At 39.0% G+C, this 16,658-nt stretch overlaps 1 protein-coding gene across 1 annotated transcript in view; it reads left to right on the top strand.

Moving 5' to 3' along the window:
• The window catches only part of MYO3A (myosin IIIA), a 171,558-nt gene that overhangs the window by 118,037 nt on the left and 36,863 nt on the right, over window positions 1-16,658 (top strand). Inside the window, exons 22-26 of the mRNA XM_061181578.1 lie at window positions 4,013-4,092; window positions 4,543-4,620; window positions 6,945-7,150; window positions 13,568-13,679; window positions 16,453-16,615. Of these exons, the coding sequence (XP_061037561.1) occupies window positions 4,013-4,092; window positions 4,543-4,620; window positions 6,945-7,150; window positions 13,568-13,679; window positions 16,453-16,615 (639 nt within the window). The remainder of the gene's footprint in view (window positions 1-4,012; window positions 4,093-4,542; window positions 4,621-6,944; window positions 7,151-13,567; window positions 13,680-16,452; window positions 16,616-16,658) is intronic.

The following is a 16,658-nucleotide window of genomic DNA, read 5'->3' as shown; positions in this document are numbered from 1 at the left end:
TAATTTAATTTTGTATTGCTCAGAAAGCATACTTTGTATGATTTAATTCATTTAAATTTATTGAGACATGTTTTATGGCCCAGAATATGCTCTGTCTTGTTTTATGTTTCATTTGCACTTGAAAATAATGTGTATTCTGCTGTTGGTGGGTGGAGTATTCCATAAGCGGCAATTAGGTCAACTTGGTTGATAATATTGGTCAGATCTTCTGTATACTTACGAGTTTTCTCTCTCCTGGTTCTCTCAGTTACTGAGAAAGTGGTTTTGAAATATCTGACTATAATTGTCAATTTATCTATTTTTTCTTTCATTTCTATCAGTTTTTGCTTTATGTACTTTAAGGTCTGTTATTGGATGCATAACATCTAGAATTGTTATATCTTCTTGATGAATAGTCCCCTTTATTATTACTAAATAACTCTTTTATGTCTGGTAATATTCTTTGTTCTGAAATCTACTTTGCCTGATATTAATAGGAAGACTCCAACTTTCTTATGATTAGTAGTTAAATGGTGTATCTTTTTTATGCTTTTAAAGTGGGTTTTTTGTAGACAGCATATGATTGGGCCTTGCTTTTTTAAATCCAACCTGATAATCTCTGCCTTTTAATTGGGTGATCAAACAATTTACATTTAATGTGATTAGCGATATGGTTGGGCTTGACACTATCTTGCTGTTTGTTTCCTATTGGTTACATCTGTTCTCTCCAGGCTTCACCTGGGTTCCTCTCCCTGCATTGCAACATAAACCGTCTAGACAGAAAGCTGGGGTAATCATAGGGCTCACCTCATTTGTTTCCTCTCTCTCAGGGATCAGTGTCCTATATTGATGCAAAAATTGTTGCTTGATGCAAAAATTGTTGCTCCTAAACAAATACTACATGATTCCACTTATATGAGGTACTGAGAGTAGTGAAAATCATAGAGACAGAAAGTAGAATGTTGGTTGTCAAGAGCTGGGATGGGGGGCATGGGGAGTTAGTATTTAATGGGTATAGAATTTCAGTTTTACAAGATGAAAAGAGTTATGGAGATTGATGGTGGTGATGGTTGCACAACATTATGAATGTAATTAATACCACTGAATTGTACACTTAAAAAGATTAAAATGCTAAATTTTATGTTATGTCTATTTTACCACAGTAAGAAAATTGGAAAGAAAAAAACAACTGTTCCATAGACTTCGTATGTCTTTTTAGTTGTTTTAGGTGAGAAGGTAATCCAGTCTATGTTACTTTATCTTGTCCAGAAAAAAAGTCTTCAGTTTTGACTTTAACAATTGTCTACTGTAAATCAACTATACTCCAATAAAAATTTAAAAAAAAGAAAGTCTTTGAATGTTAGAAACAATATAATTGTATTAAAGCTCCAACTTTGGAGCATTTAACACCAAACAGATTGATGCGGCTCTCCCTTTTCTCATATTAACTCTAAAACATGATATATATTATAAATATTCTTAAAGTGAATTCACATAAAAAATGATAGCCATCTCTTTCTGTATCTGCTAACAGCATCTACGCATCTAACTTCATGTTTCCACCCTTATAAAATATGCAACCAGGTTCTCAATACTATGCCATGTCTCCTGACTTTCAGCAGAACAGTGTCTAGTTGGCCAGGGAGAAGAGCAGAACTTTATAGTCAAAGGTGTTTCAGTAACTCAACCTCAAAGCTATCAAAGGTGTTCGGGGTTTACATTCAGGTAGATGTGTACACATATAATAATAATAACAATGACAATAGATAACTTTATTTAGAAATTGCAATGTGCTAGTCACTGTACTAAGTACTTTCATTTACTTCTAAAAACAACACTCGGGCTTCCCTGGTGGTGCAGTGGTTAAGAATCTGCCTGCCAGTGCAGGGGACACGGGTTTGAGCCCTGGTCCGGGAAGATCCCACATGCTGTGGAGCAACTAAGCCCTTGTGGCACAGTTACTGAGCCTGCACTCTAGAGCCCGCGAGCCACAACTACTGAGCCAGCGAGCCTAGAGCCCGTGCTCCGCAACAAGAGAAGCCACCGCAATGAGAAGCCCGCACACCGCAACGAAGAGTAGCCCCCGCTCGCCGCAACTAGAGAAAGCCTGCGCGCAGCAACAAAGACCCAACACAGCCAAAAAATAAATAAATAAAATAAATAAATTAAAAACAACACTCTGACGAGGAACTGCTTTTACAGATGACAAATTGAGACTCGGGAACGTTGAGCTGCTTTCTCAACATTACCCCACTGAGAAGTCTTAGAATTAGGCTTGAAAGCTCAGGTTCGTCGGTTCTACATTATGCTGTCTCCAAGATTCTATAATAACCATGGCCCTTTGCATGCAAATATGAAATATAGTTCGGCCAGCATTAGGAGGAAATACATCAGAATTGCTGGCAGCTCAAATCTCTAGTTTGTTTTATCACAGGTTCGTTCATCAGGTCAACTATAGATGCAAAGAGGATATATTTCTCTGAAATTAAGATCTACGCTAATTTTAGTTCTTGCTGATATGCATAAATGAGTTTTTGAAAGGCTCTCACTTATTTTGTTGTTAAATAATTTTATGGTTACTGTGTAAATTTTGTTAAAGGGAAATTAGTAATCTTTAAATTTCCTCTAGTTTGATTTTCAGATAGACAAAATTTTACTTTATATTTGGTTAATATTAAGTAATGATATCTATTAAGCAAAGGGTCTATCCTAATTAATGTGCTTCTAGCACTTTGTATGTTCATCATGCTTCCAAGAAATCTCCAAGTCTATGGTCACTTTTTCCCCCAATTAAATTATTTTTCTAAAACTTTCCCTGGTAATCCTAAAAAAGAAAGAAAGAAAGAAAAAGAACAGTAAGCATACTTCCTGAAGCTGCCCCTCTGACGATCATCAGTTACCGTCTCTCTCCACTCAGCTCTGTTCAGCAAGAGTCACATTTCAAGAGGGAACCGTGCCGAATGCAGTTTCAGCCCCGCACAAAAGTCACTCCCCCTCCCCAGCACTTTTCCTGGGGTGATGAGGGAAAGGGGACGAGAGCAGAGCAGGGCGCTGCCAGCCGCACCCCAGGCAGGGCTCCTTCCTGCACCCTCATCTCTGAGCCAGCCTTCTGCAGCCACAAAAAAAATGTGAAGGATTTGCCAAAATATGTAGCCCCATTGCCTGCAAGAATGAAAGAGAAACAGTCTTCCTGAAGTGGTACGGAATTCTGGAGATATTTTGAACATTCCTACTAGGATGATAAACTCTTGGCTCGTGGGTTGGTTGGTGTATTGTGCTTGGTGGGAGGTGGGCAACGAGTGAAAGAGAACTGACATTTCCAGGCACCACGGGCTAGATGTACTGTCACCTGTCATCAAAATCCTGTGAGGTAGGCATAATTATCCGCATTTTCTGGACACACACTGTGACTCAGAGACTAAGTAGATGATCCACAGTTTAAACACTACGGCTGGTATGCAAACCCAGGTCTTCCTGGCTTCAAAGGACGTAATCTTTCTCACTACACTGTGATTTTTCACAGCCTTGGGTTGTGTACAATTACAGAGCCCTAGCACCAGGCACATATTTCTGAATGTTAGGTTGAAAACGTCCTTTGCCCTCAACCACACTTGATTTGCTTATAACCACTTCATGTGAATTAATGATCCATATGATTTTTAAGGCCCACTGTAAAGCTTACATTTGCATTAAAGAAAGTCTCAGATGCTATTTAGCACACACACACAAAAAGAAGCAAATTGCTCCCTTTATCCTAATCACCCCATATCTTGTAGCAATTAAACGGAAATCCAACGCTTACCTCTCCTTTTTCTATTCTCTAAGCTGGAGTGTTTTTCTGAATTTAAAATTTGTTATACATTTTAAAGTAATATTATTTTATTTCTAAGTGTCTCAATAACTAGTTAACCAAGCATGTGAGTATGAATATTGCAGGGCCAACAATGCTTATTTTAACATTGAAGTAAATGGAGGAAATCTTCTACCATTAAGGATTCTAAAAGGTGTATTAATTTTATCTACGTTTCCATAGGTAATCTGCCATATTCTAAAACTAAAAACATAATAAACTATCAAATGAGGACTTCAGAACGATCAATCAACCTGACAAAGGTAAGGAAACGTATTTTTCATGGCAGTGAGTCTAAGAATCTAACCTTTACAATGGAAGTATTTGTATAAGAGTAAACAGCCTTTCCCTTTGTTTTCTCCCTTTGATCTTTCTTTTCTACTTAAACAGATATTTATGTTATGTTCATATTACCGCTAGTCACTAAGATAATCATGCATTTCTGATATATTCCTAACTCTTCATTTATAGCTAGTTTTAATGTTACTCTAAGACCAACTAAAAATGTATTAGCTAAGGTCAGAGATACTCACATTCCGTGCAAAACTGATTAAAATCCCAATGAGACTGGCAAAACGATTACCTTAAAATAAAAATTCAACATTTTGTTGTTTTATGTACGTGAAGGCATAGACTAAGGAAAATTCCACGCGCTCCCTGTAGAGCATCAAGTACAATAGGTACTGAAGCATCGCTGTCTTTCTTGGTCTTAGGGGGAAACTGGAGAAGCCACCCGTCACGCCAGAGAGACAACCAACATGAAAACACAAACAGTTGCATCGTATTTTAGAGTAAGAGATTAAATTATGTTGTGTTGTGCTTAGGCATGTTATTTATTCTAAATGGGAGTTACAGATTAAAAGTAAGTAACAAATATCAGAGTGCTATCAGCAAAAGAGAATTTGTGTTGTATTTCATTTACTATGTGTTAGATACACGACATATTACAGTGCATTCTCAAAAACCAATGGGTTGGTTTACTGTGGTATTTTATCGATAAAATTATTGTATACTAGGTCAATCTTAATGGCGGTCTGTAGCTTGGTTAAAATTTGTCCATAGAACCAAACACGTTTTCACTAGAATAAAGCCTAAAAGGGTTTGAAATTCAATGGTATGAAAACCATCAGTCCTCCTTCCCACCCCTGAATGATCTTAAGGTGGACAGATGAGACAAGGTTGAGCATCCATCTCCATTCCACATCTCCCTGTACCTAGACGAGCTGAACACCTCAAAAGAAAAACAGAACTGGTGTAGGCATGGGACACGGAGAAGGGACACCAGGGAAATACCAGTAACATGCCAAGGAAGTGAGTCACTGTGTCCTTAGCATAGGACCAAGGTGACCTTTCTTCCTTGGACAAGGTAGGAGAGAGATAGGAAAGAAAAGAAGCACTTGATTCTCTCTGTGCCCTAGAGAACAAACTCTAGATAACCCTGCCTTCATTATTGGTTCCAGTTCTTGTTTATCCCTTCTGATAAAATCATACTAACCAGCCAATGAAAATGAATAAAATACCACCTAAAATTTAGAAATTTATTAATATCATGTAATGTGGGAGAAGGGGAGGAAATGGGGTTAAATTTACTACGTGTTCAGTGGATAAATCCAGCTCCCTAGCAGAGTCATGAAATACTTTAAAAAATAACTGGGTAGCTTTATTAAATATTTCTCAGGTCCTAAGCTCGTAGCAGACAGTGTGTGCTTAACATCTTTGAGTAGCACCTAGTGCATTTATATGCTTAATATCTCGTTTGCTGCTGGTACATCCACCTTACAGCAGGCTGCAGCACGGCTGAAGGACTGAAAGTATTTACAGCCAGATTATTTTCGTCTTTAAGTGAGTCATCCAAGACCATTATCATACCACTGTTGTTGGCATCAAACAGTATGTGTATGTTCAAGCCATGCATTCATAAAGTCGTTTTACACCTCGGGCTGCGGTGAAAAGGGATCGAAGGTAATTCCGTATAGTATGTACCATATTTTAAGTTACGTTTCATTCTGCAGAGGAGGATGAACATGATATAATACTCTGCCTTGGTCCCTAAGAAACACCAGTGCCTAAATTGCAGGGAGCTCTTGCTCAGCATGCCAGCAGACACATCTATCACCTTTCTATCTCTAGTGTCTGGCAGATGTTTGCAATGATGACTCACAGATAAATGTCATGAAAAGGGCCCCAAAGTGGCAGACCCCAGCTGTCTGAAGAAGCTCACAGCTGAGTGTCGGTGCCCAAGAGGAAGCTATGCAAACCCAGTGCTTTGTCAGTTGCCCAATTCCAGGATTTGGTTTGCACTGGCTTTGTTAACCCAGGCTTTATATTTCCATCAGTAAAGGAGATTCAGCCATCAACAGCTGTCTATGTTCATACACTCATTACCTTGCCAACAATTGTAATCCCAGTCTTTGACATACTGGTTTGTTGGGATTCCATTTTAGTTGAACCATGATTATCCTACTGTGTTATACTTGGTTGTCCAGCAATTGGCTGCTGTTTTAATAAGGTATTGCTGCAGAAGATGGTTTTCATATCTATGTGATTAAAATATTTCTAAAATAAGAAAATTATCAAACTAGAGCAGATTACTTAAGTGGATTTGCTTATTTTTATAACTGTGTCTTACAGAGTAAAATGCATTGACTTCTCAGTCCTTATTTTAAACTAGGAGATGATACTGAGAGGGATTAAAGTGTTTACTTTCGTACTTGCTACAAAAAAAGAACTAGACAGGGAAATTAATAGTATAAGGAGGAAACCAGATTGTGTGCTAAATATTGTAATTTGGCCAGTTTCCCTGAGAGGATATAATTACTTCCAAACAAGCTATATCAAAAATAATTTCGTCTATTAATTAAAGTTGCCTTAAGAATTCACAGGCAACCTTTTAATAGCTGAGTTCCTAGTTATTGCCTCTACGTTTTCATGAGTAAATATGTATTTTTTAAAATATACTATAAAGAAAATATTTATTAACACATATATCCCTCATTGTGAATTACTGTGTAACTCTCAGTTTTCAGATTTTATTCTTATAATTAAAAGAAAGACCTGCGAGCTCATAAGTTTCTGAATGCTACGCTGGGAATTTTATTTTTGTTGCATATTATAGTATTCTCTGATGGATTTGTTATCTAAAATGGTGGTCGGCCAACCTCACTTTGTCCGCTGCATCAAACCAAACAATGAACGTCAGGCAAGAAAATACGACAAAGAGAAAGTCCTGCTCCAGCTTCGCTACACAGGCATTCTGGAAACAGCAAGAATTCGAAGGCTGGGATACTCACATCGGATACTTTTTGCCAGCTTTATAAAGCGGTATGTGGACTTGTTTTTAGTTTCCATGTACAGTAAAAATTCTTGAGAAGAATGATAGGAAACAGAAAGAGAATCACTCCGGGGTTCTAGAAAGGAGGCATTTTGTTCATGAAAATGATTGTGTGTCAAAAGAGAAGGTTAACTCTTAACTGGGGCTGGAAATTTCTGTTGTCAGCTGAGAGACCCAGGTCAGAGACAGGATGACAGAGGGGCCTGAGGTTCTGTTCTGAGGAGCTGGGGGAGCTGGTTCTCATCTTAGCTCTGCAACTTGCTGTGTGACCATGGGCCGGTACCGGTAATTGCCAGTGAGGGGAGATTTTGACCCTCAAAAAACATGTTAATGTGTGGAGACATTTTCGGTTGTCACAGCTGGTGGGAGGGCAGGGTGCTGATGGCATCTAGTGTGTGGAGACCAGAGATGCTGCTAAACGTCCTAAAATGCACAGGACGACCTCCCCACCCCCAACAATGAATTATCCAGCCTAAGATATTAACAGTGTCAAGGCTGAGAAACCCTGGCCTCCAGGAAACCTCATTTTCCTCATGACTGCCTGATAGAGTTGTTATGAGGATCGAGTGAGATAGTCTCTAAAGGGGATTTAGAAGACATACAGAAGCAATTAGGTTTCAGGAGTCCTTCTCAATGTTCGAGGTTAATGTAAAATGAATTAAGTTATGTATTAAATGTATATGATCAAGTAATACACTAGTGGTGCTATAGAGGTTCAATATCTTATATATTTAATGTTTGAAATGCCCATGTTTCTGATATTTATCAATTTGATGATTTCTCTTAGCCGTTAAACTTGAAGTTTCAGTTTTCAAAAGTGAAGTCTATTACAATTTTCAGGTAAAGCCTAGCATTTGAGGAAGTCTCCATAGGTAACATTCTCTGCCTTTTTTAAAGAGTGTACAAAGTAATATTAAGAAGAAAACAAAGTTTTGTGATTGCACAATGAACTGTGCAATCACAAAAAAAACACAAACCATTGTCTTGTCTGTGTCAAACATTCTTTTACTTGGGGTAACCAAGACCCTTTCTAAATGAAAGGAGAATTCTAATTCTTTTTGCAAATTTTCATATTTTCAGCAATTCATGGTAATTTTTGATTTTTTTTCTTTAGAGACCTAGGAAAGGAAAGAAAAGTATTCATTTGAACTGCCTTGATAGGAAGAAAACCCTACCACATTTTCATGACGGAGAGCAAAATTACATAAATATAGTAACTTTCATATTGGCAACTCTTCTATAGTAGTTTAAGACAGACTTAAAAACTTCAAGGTTTAGAGTTCAGAAGTACAGCCAACATTTAATCATTGACTTTACTTCTCACAGAGCAGACCCAATTTTATATTCAAAACTTAAGAAATAAAAAATACTGGAATTTCTTATTGGCCAGTAGGTAAATTCTCCATTCTGTACATGAAAGCAGGTAACCCAAACATTCTTGAGTTTCAAATTTCAAATTAAAATTTGACCTTATTATTATACTTTTCATTTTTTAGGAGAAGAGTTCATCTTTAACTTGCTTAACTATCAATATAGGTGACGTTAATATAATCTTAATATAAGTACCCTTAAATTTCAGTGACTTTTTTTTATATACAAGGCACTGTGCTAAGTACTGTGGAAGACACTGAGTTTTAAAGCTTGCTTGATCCTCAAGAGTTAACAATCCAGTTAGGATTCTCAGAGCTGCAGACATAGGAGGTTAATGAACAACGCAGGGTAATAAATACCAAGATCCAAAGGGATGGTACATAGTGTAAGAGTTCAGGGAAGAGAAAGATGATCTCCAAGAAGGCTGATAAGAGAGAATATCAAGAAAGAGTGCTAAACGGGGATCTGATGGTGGGCATAGTTTATGGAGAAGACAGGAAGGGGCTTTCTTGGTGTACAGGTTGGTGTTCCAAAAACTAGAGGGACTTGGATTAGACTGGCTGCACAGTATGTGTTACTGACGTGACAGACATTATAAAGATGGGATCAGATGGGACAACCGATCAGGTAAAGTTATGAAGAGAGAGCCTTAAATGCTAGACTAAACTAGTAGTTTCAAAACTATCTATGGTTTTACAATATGGCCCATAAAGAGCTGAGCTTATTTTCTTGATGATGTTGTACTTGAAAGTAACTTATTTGGAAGGTCAGAGGTGAGAATAAATTTTTAAATATGCTTCCAAGTCCCATGCTATTATAGAATAGCAAATTACTACATGATAAATGAAGAGGGGAAAAAACTAAGTTTATGGAGAACATGTGAATAACTGTTCTGAATCTAGGAAGCTCCAGAAATAAAAGGCTAAGCCTTTTCTCTGTCACTAATTTGAAAACTGTCATCCAAATTGGCGGAGACTCTTAGGAAGGCAGGACAATTTGCAAAGGCCCTGTGGAGGTGTAAATAGGACTAAATAACCCTCCTCTGTCTGGCTTAGCCTTTGACTAACCCTCCTTGTAAGATGCAAAATTCATCAGACCCTTTGTCCATTCTGTTGTAGATAAACTCTTCTGTTTTGTGACAAAGAAATAATCCCAAAGGAAGACACATAACATGAACTTACTTTGCACAAGACACTGGGTTTTTACTCTAGTTATTTCAAATGAACCCTTACACTAAGAAGCCACTGAAGTTGGCTCCGTTTTCCCACCAGACACCTATACACAATGGTTTGGCTGTCAGAGCTCTAAAACAAACAGAACTTAGCGAAGGAAGTAGTGTAGTGAAGGAGGTAAGTACACATGCTTTGAAATCAGAAAACCCAGGTTTGAATCCCAATTCTGCCACTTACTAAATGTGTGACTTTGTTCAGTGTTACTTGAGTAACGTTCAATCTTCAATCTTCCCATCTGCAAATAAGGATGATGATAATAGTATCAATATCTGCTTTATAGGTGGTTATAAACATTAAATGAAGTAATATATATGAAGTTTGTAGATAGAGCCAAATGTCGACAGTACATATCAGCTATAATTATTTTCATTATTATTTTTGCCTCAGCCTCAAACTCCCCATATTACTTACTACCTGCCTTGCTGTGGTCTAAAATACCACAATGTACACCATGAAGTGAACCCATAAAAAGCAAAGCAGAGTCAGTATGTTGGATTTAAAACAAGAGGCACAACAAAGCACAGGTCTGGGACTTTCCTCCATAAGCTCATCTGGTGCGCCTAGATGTTTATTTCCACAGCAAGTCCCAGAGACAGTCCGTGGGTCACTCAACAAGCATTTAATTGCACACCCACTATGTTCCAGTCCTTGAACAAAAGATTAACTCAAATCTTAACCCAAAGATTCATAAAAGAACCTCTGACGTTAAGAAACTCACAGTCTAGACTAGTTGTGGGAACAGGGATCTGATTATCTACATTATCATACGATGTAACATAAACTCCAGGAGGCCAGGGTGTTGGTCTGCCGTGTTCACTGCTGTGTCCCCAGCACTTAGGAGGGTGCCTGGCACACGCTAGGTGTTCAGTAAGTATTTGTTACACGAATGAAAAAGAGTGGATATTTTTGCTAAAAGTGTGCAGGTCTGGGAGCATGAAGTAGAGCTGGTGGGAGTGAGGAGAAAAGGGGGAGACTTCTTAGATTATAGTAGAAATTCAGAGAAAGCAGATAATCATAAAAGTAATATATAAATACATACTATATATATTAGAACATCAACATGGATTCATTTTTCAATCTTTTGATATAGGCTTATTTTTTTCTTTGAATAAAGTCCACTAGTCAGAGTTTATTGACTCTTTCTTACATAAACTATTCATAATCCCTTATGTATGATTTCCATTCATATTTCTTGAGGTGAAGCAAGAAGTTAAAGATAACTCCTGAAACAATCACAGGGCTAAATATTTCTTGATTCTTTTTTTTTTTTTTTAAACAATGGTTTCATGAGCAGTGATGGGGGGCCTCTGTGTGTTGTTTTGTTTTTTAAATTTATTTATTTTTATTTATTTATGGCTGTGTTGGGTCTTCTTTTCTGTGCGAGGGCTTTCTCCAGTTGCGGCAAGCGGGGGCCACTCTTCATCGCGGTGCGCGGGCCTCTCACTATCGCGGCCTCTCTTGTTGCGGAGCACAGGCTCCAGACGCGCAGGCTCAGTAATTGTGGCTCACGGGCCCAGTTGCTCCGCGGCATGTGGGATCTTCCCAGACCAGGGCTCGAACCCGTGTCCCCTGCACCGGCAGGCAGATTCTCAACCACTGCGCCACCAGGGAAGCCCTATTTCTTGATTCTTATGATCCTGCTCCAACTTCTGTAATGGCTTCATCCATGTTTAATTCCATAGTTTTTTAGAATAAGTACTTCTTCAGAAGGTCTTACCAAAGCATTTGATGCACTTTTCGAGAAACAGCCCTCTGGCTTTCCTCACTCACATTTCATCAGTTTATCTGATATTTATTTGAATAACTCCTCACCAAGTGAATGAATAGGTTTGGCAGCAAACACAGCTCCCCTGGTGGGAGCAGAAGCGCCCAGGCACACTAGGCAGAGCTGCTGCCCACGCATCCCAAGCGTGCAGTGGACATCAGCCGGTGTGTCTTACACAGGGAAATAGAATGTTAGTCCAGTGGTCTATTCATGGAAGATTTGTTAAGGAGTGTTTCTAGAATATTGAAAGAGTAGGTCTTCTTTGAGGGAACAAGGAGTGAGGATGGAAGGACATACAGGCATAGAGGAAGACACATCCAAAAGCATCGAGCCATGAGCAGACGTGGCCCTTTGGCATAATTGTGAATAGCTTTCATGCCTGGAGCTCAAGATGTCCGTGGAAAATGGCCAAGGGTGAGGCTAGCAAGGCGGGCGGGGATACAGAGCAGGAGGGAGCACGCAGACTCGTCATCATACGTGGCAACCAGTTTTAAAGACTGCCTTTCAGCAGGTGTGACCTCTGCATTTCCCACGTTGTCACGCTTCCCGGCTCACATATTCACGTGGCCTGCCCAGCCTTTGAAAGCATCTGCTTTTTGCCATCCCAGCTTAGAACTTGGGAAATTCTCGGAGACTTTCAAGTCAGGAAAGGACTTGATCAGATTTTCATTTTATTAAGGTAATTCAGGCAGAGCTGTGGACGTGGGCTAGAAAGCGGGGAGGAGGGCGTGAAGACGCACATAACCAGTCGGGCGGTGGTTGCAGGTGTCAGGGTGAGAGGAGGTGGTTTAAGGTAAGGGCAGTAGGACTAGAGAAAAAGACAGGGATTTCAGAGCGATGTCTAAGCTTGTTGGATACACCGAGGGAAGAATAGGAAAGAATCTAGGATGACGCACAGGTTTCTAGCTTTAGTACCTTAAGAAGGGGTGACATCATTCACAGAGATAGGAAAGAAAAGGTGATGCATTTTGCTGAGTCTGGAGTGTCTGTGGGATAAGCAGGTGGGGATGTAGGGTAGGCAGTCAGAAGTAATGTGTTCCCAGTTTATGGAAATAGGGCTGAGGATGTATGTGTAGCAATCATCACATACAGGGAACAGTCAGAGTCGTGCATGTAGATGAGACACGTGGAGAGAGCTTAGAAAGAAACAACACTGTAGAGCCCTAGCATTTAAGCAGCAAGTCGAGGAGACTGAAAAGGGGGAGGAGAAACGGGGTGGGGGGGCGCAGAGTGGGATGGGAACCTCAGGGACACTCTCTCAAGACGGAGAACTACAGAAAGAACACTTAGGATTAGGATGGAAAACAACCCGCTAAGGCTTCATCACTAAAAGATCATATGCGATTAAATAAGATCCCAGGAGCTGAGGAGCGATGGGAAGTAGGGAAATGGAGACAGTTATTCTAAACCATCTTTCTACTTGTCTACAGAGCCAGTGGGGGATATGGAATCATTTCAGAGGAGAGGCACTTAGGGGGATTGTTTTGCGCTAAATGTGAGGAGGCAGGAGAGAGAAAGGGGATTGAAAATATACAGAAGAAAAGAGGAGGAGGGACAGGAGGAGATGGCATCTAGAACACAGGCGGATGGGCAGTGGACATCTCCTCCTCTCTCATTTCCCTCCTGCATTAACCCCTTACTCACTTCCTCCCCTCAACTGTTGCTGTAATATGGGAAGTTTGTGTAGAATTAAACTCCTTCATCCAATCTGAAGATCAGCTCCCAGTGTTTTTGTGAAGATGAAAAAAATGAATGAAATCTTTCCCTCTGCTTCTGCCACTGCGGTCCTTCTGCTTTTAGTGACCAGAGAAAGGTTGCTTTTAAAAAAATATCCAGTTAATTTTTTTTGAACGACAGAGTTTTGTACGGGATTTTAGTGTTGTGTTGAAAAGCATCACTGAAGTGAAAAACAATGCTCAAATTACACAAGTAGTCAGTCTGGAATTCAGTTTACTGCAGAGTTGTTCTAAGAAGCCCACCAGGCTCCTGAGACGTTGAACTTTTATGAAATACTAACCAGCCCTCTCTCCCGTTCAAAGGTACCACGTTCTCTGTTACAAGTGGTGTGAAGAACCTCCACTGAGCCCTGACACCTGTGCCACCATTTTGGAAAAAGCTGGTCTTGATAACTGGGCTCTTGGAAAAACGAAAGTAATGTTTTCCTGTAATTTTCAAGGAAAAAATTCATACTTATGGTGGATGTACTGAGAATTACATTTTACAATGATTGAAAATATCATGGCTTTTCATGTTATAGAATTTCTAGCTTGAAATAGGGGAAGAAAATTGATAAAGTCATAACGGTTTCCTTCTTCAGCAGAATTAAACACTTTGCTCTCATAAAGGTTTCTTTTAAGAAATTCAAGAAAAATATATCTTGAAGATTTATCCAAAAAAGGATGGAATGGATGAGTCTAGAAAACAGACTTTTATATTTTCTCTATTTTATCACCACCAAATATAGTCAAAAAGCTGTCGAGAATCATAATGATTTCAGTAGGATTCTGTTTTTCTTTATTTTCCTAATTCTCAAATCTGCTTTTGTTGTAAACTTGAAATTTATCCGGAGTGAAATGTTATTGCTAGACTCACACTATAGGTGTTTGGATATTGGTGTGTTTATGTATCAGATTTGAGAGCCTGTGAGATCTTAGCTTATTTAATCCCTTAAAGCAGCGGTCCCCGGCCTTTTTGACACCAGGGACTGGTTTCGTGGAAGACCGTTTTTCCACGGATGGGGGGCGGGGGGAGGATGGCTCAGGCGGTAATGCGAGCGATGGGGAGAGGCAGATGAAGCTTCGCTCGCTCGCCCGCCGCTCGCCTCCTGCTGTGCGGCCTGGTTCCTCCTGGGGGTCGGGGACCCCTGCCTTAAGGAATGAAGTACAAAATCATAACCTGTTTTGAATATGGAAGTAAGATAGGTGGCTTCTTGGAGAAAGGATGCATTTACTTCTCAGATATCCTCAGAGCATTACAAACAAGATGGGGATAAGGAGATAAACAGGACCAGGTCCTGGGAGTACACTAAATGTATCACTGGGGGAGGATGGAGAAGAAGAATCAAGCTAAGGCAAAGAAGTACTCAGATTGACCACTCAAGAGTAACTGCTATCAGCTATTCCATAGGCGTAGACTGAAATGCCACACTTGCCAAGAAATTTATATTAGCTGTGGAAGTGTGGGACAGAATTTTCATATGTTCAGATGAAAAGTTAGGCCTGTTAGTTATCTCTTTTATATATAGTCGTGTGTATATGTCAATTCCAATCTCCCAGTTTATCCCCCCCCCCCCGATTTCCCCTTCGGTAACGATAAGTTTCTTTTCCACATCTGTGACTCTATTTCTGTTTTGTAAATAAGTTCGTTTGTACCATTTTTTTAGATTCCACATATAAACAATGTCATATGATATTTGTCTTTCTTATAACTGATTCACTTTGCTGTATAGCAGAAACTAACACAACACTGTAAATCAACTATACTCCAATAAAAATTAATTTAAAAAAAGAAAAGTTAGGCCTGTAACAATTAAAGGAAAATTTCAAAGTGTTTATCTTATACGGAGTGTCCTACATATTCAGTAATCCGTATTTACTTTAGTATTTAGTAAGGGGAATTCCTGAGCATTACAAAGATGTGTTTATTATTCACACCATTTTCTTTCAGATTCTCACAAAAATGAATTTTGTCAGGCTGAAATCTCATGATTTATGGTCTGAAACACATGCCTAACTTCAAATGGAGTTTTAACTTGTAAAAAGGCCCTTTGCAGTTCCAGTTTTGCATGATATTTAAGCAACAGTTTAAAGCTATTTGTATTTTTCCACTTCACCTTTTCCAACTCATTAAGATGGATAAAAGTATTCAATATAAGAACATTCCTAACGCTGTGCAAAAAAAATGATGACCTTTTTAGATAGATTGAATTTTAAATGAATTGTCGGCAGTAAAATAGACTAAATATATTAACATCTAGAGTCCTGTAGAAATTAAAACTAAATTCAATCAAAACCTGTAATGCTAAACTGTTGGCCCTTGGTGCCAGGCTTCTAAGTGCTGAGAGAATTCTACCGTCAGGGTTACCGGGTCTCATGACTCAGCTCTTAAATTTGAATTTAAGTGACTTCTTAGTGGATTCAATAAACTCTCTTCGAGGTGACTTTCATTAGTAAATTTAGCCATTAAAAGAAAAAAACATACCTTCCTATTTCCTGGGAGTGGTTGAAAACTCTTAGTTGAGAACAGCTCCGAGCCTTCAGGCTCCCCTGTTGCTCCGATTCATTTTGATTTTAGAATCATCAAAAATCAGCCCGCCTATCTTCACAGTGGCTGCTGGGTCCAGTGAGAAAGTTGTTCATTCTGCCTGGGACCCTCTCTCTGCCTTACTCTCTCCACTGACAACACTGTGAACCCCTGAAGGGCAGTGCCCCTGGTTTGTTCCCCTTTGTCTCCCAGCAGATAAGTACATAGAATAGGTCTCAGTAAACATTTGGTGAATGAACTCCTGTAACTATAATTGTCCTCTCTCTTACAAATAGATTTGTAAGATTTTTAAGTTTGGGAAGTTTAATTATCACTTCTTTCAAAAAGCATAAAAAATTAGCTTTGCCCAGAGTATCTGATGCTAAAACTTTGATAAAAGAGCTTGGTATCCTCCACTCATATTGGCCCATCCAACAAAACCTAGGTACCTGTTGCAAATAAACAGTATGATTGTTAAACTATATTCCTTCTCAAAGAGAGGTTTTCTTCAATCATAAAAATCTATAATGTGATAGCAACATCCAAGCCAAAAAAGCAAAAGATAGTGATTTCCAAAATCGAAAAACATTTAGAATATTATGTAGTCTTCAGAGCACAGCACATGACTGTTTCACACCTGCATGCCGTAGTTTTATTTGTGTTTTATTTTAATTCTTTTAAGGTGTTCCTTAAGTATTATCATGTGGAACAGTTAAATTTAATGCGAAAGGAAGCCATCGACAAGCTTATTTTGATTCAAGCCTGTGTCAGAGGATTCTTGGGTTCAAGAAGATACCAAAAAATACAGAAGAAAAGGAAAGAGAGCGCTATAATAATACAGTCAGGTAATCACTCAGACCGTCTCACCTGTAACAAAACATAATGCTG

The sequence above is a fragment of the Eubalaena glacialis genome, chromosome 2 (genome assembly GCF_028564815.1).
Source record: "Eubalaena glacialis isolate mEubGla1 chromosome 2, mEubGla1.1.hap2.+ XY, whole genome shotgun sequence".
NCBI lineage: Eukaryota > Metazoa > Chordata > Mammalia > Artiodactyla > Balaenidae > Eubalaena > Eubalaena glacialis.
Note: the sequence above shows the minus strand (reverse complement) of the source record. Positions and strands in the feature narration are given on the sequence as shown.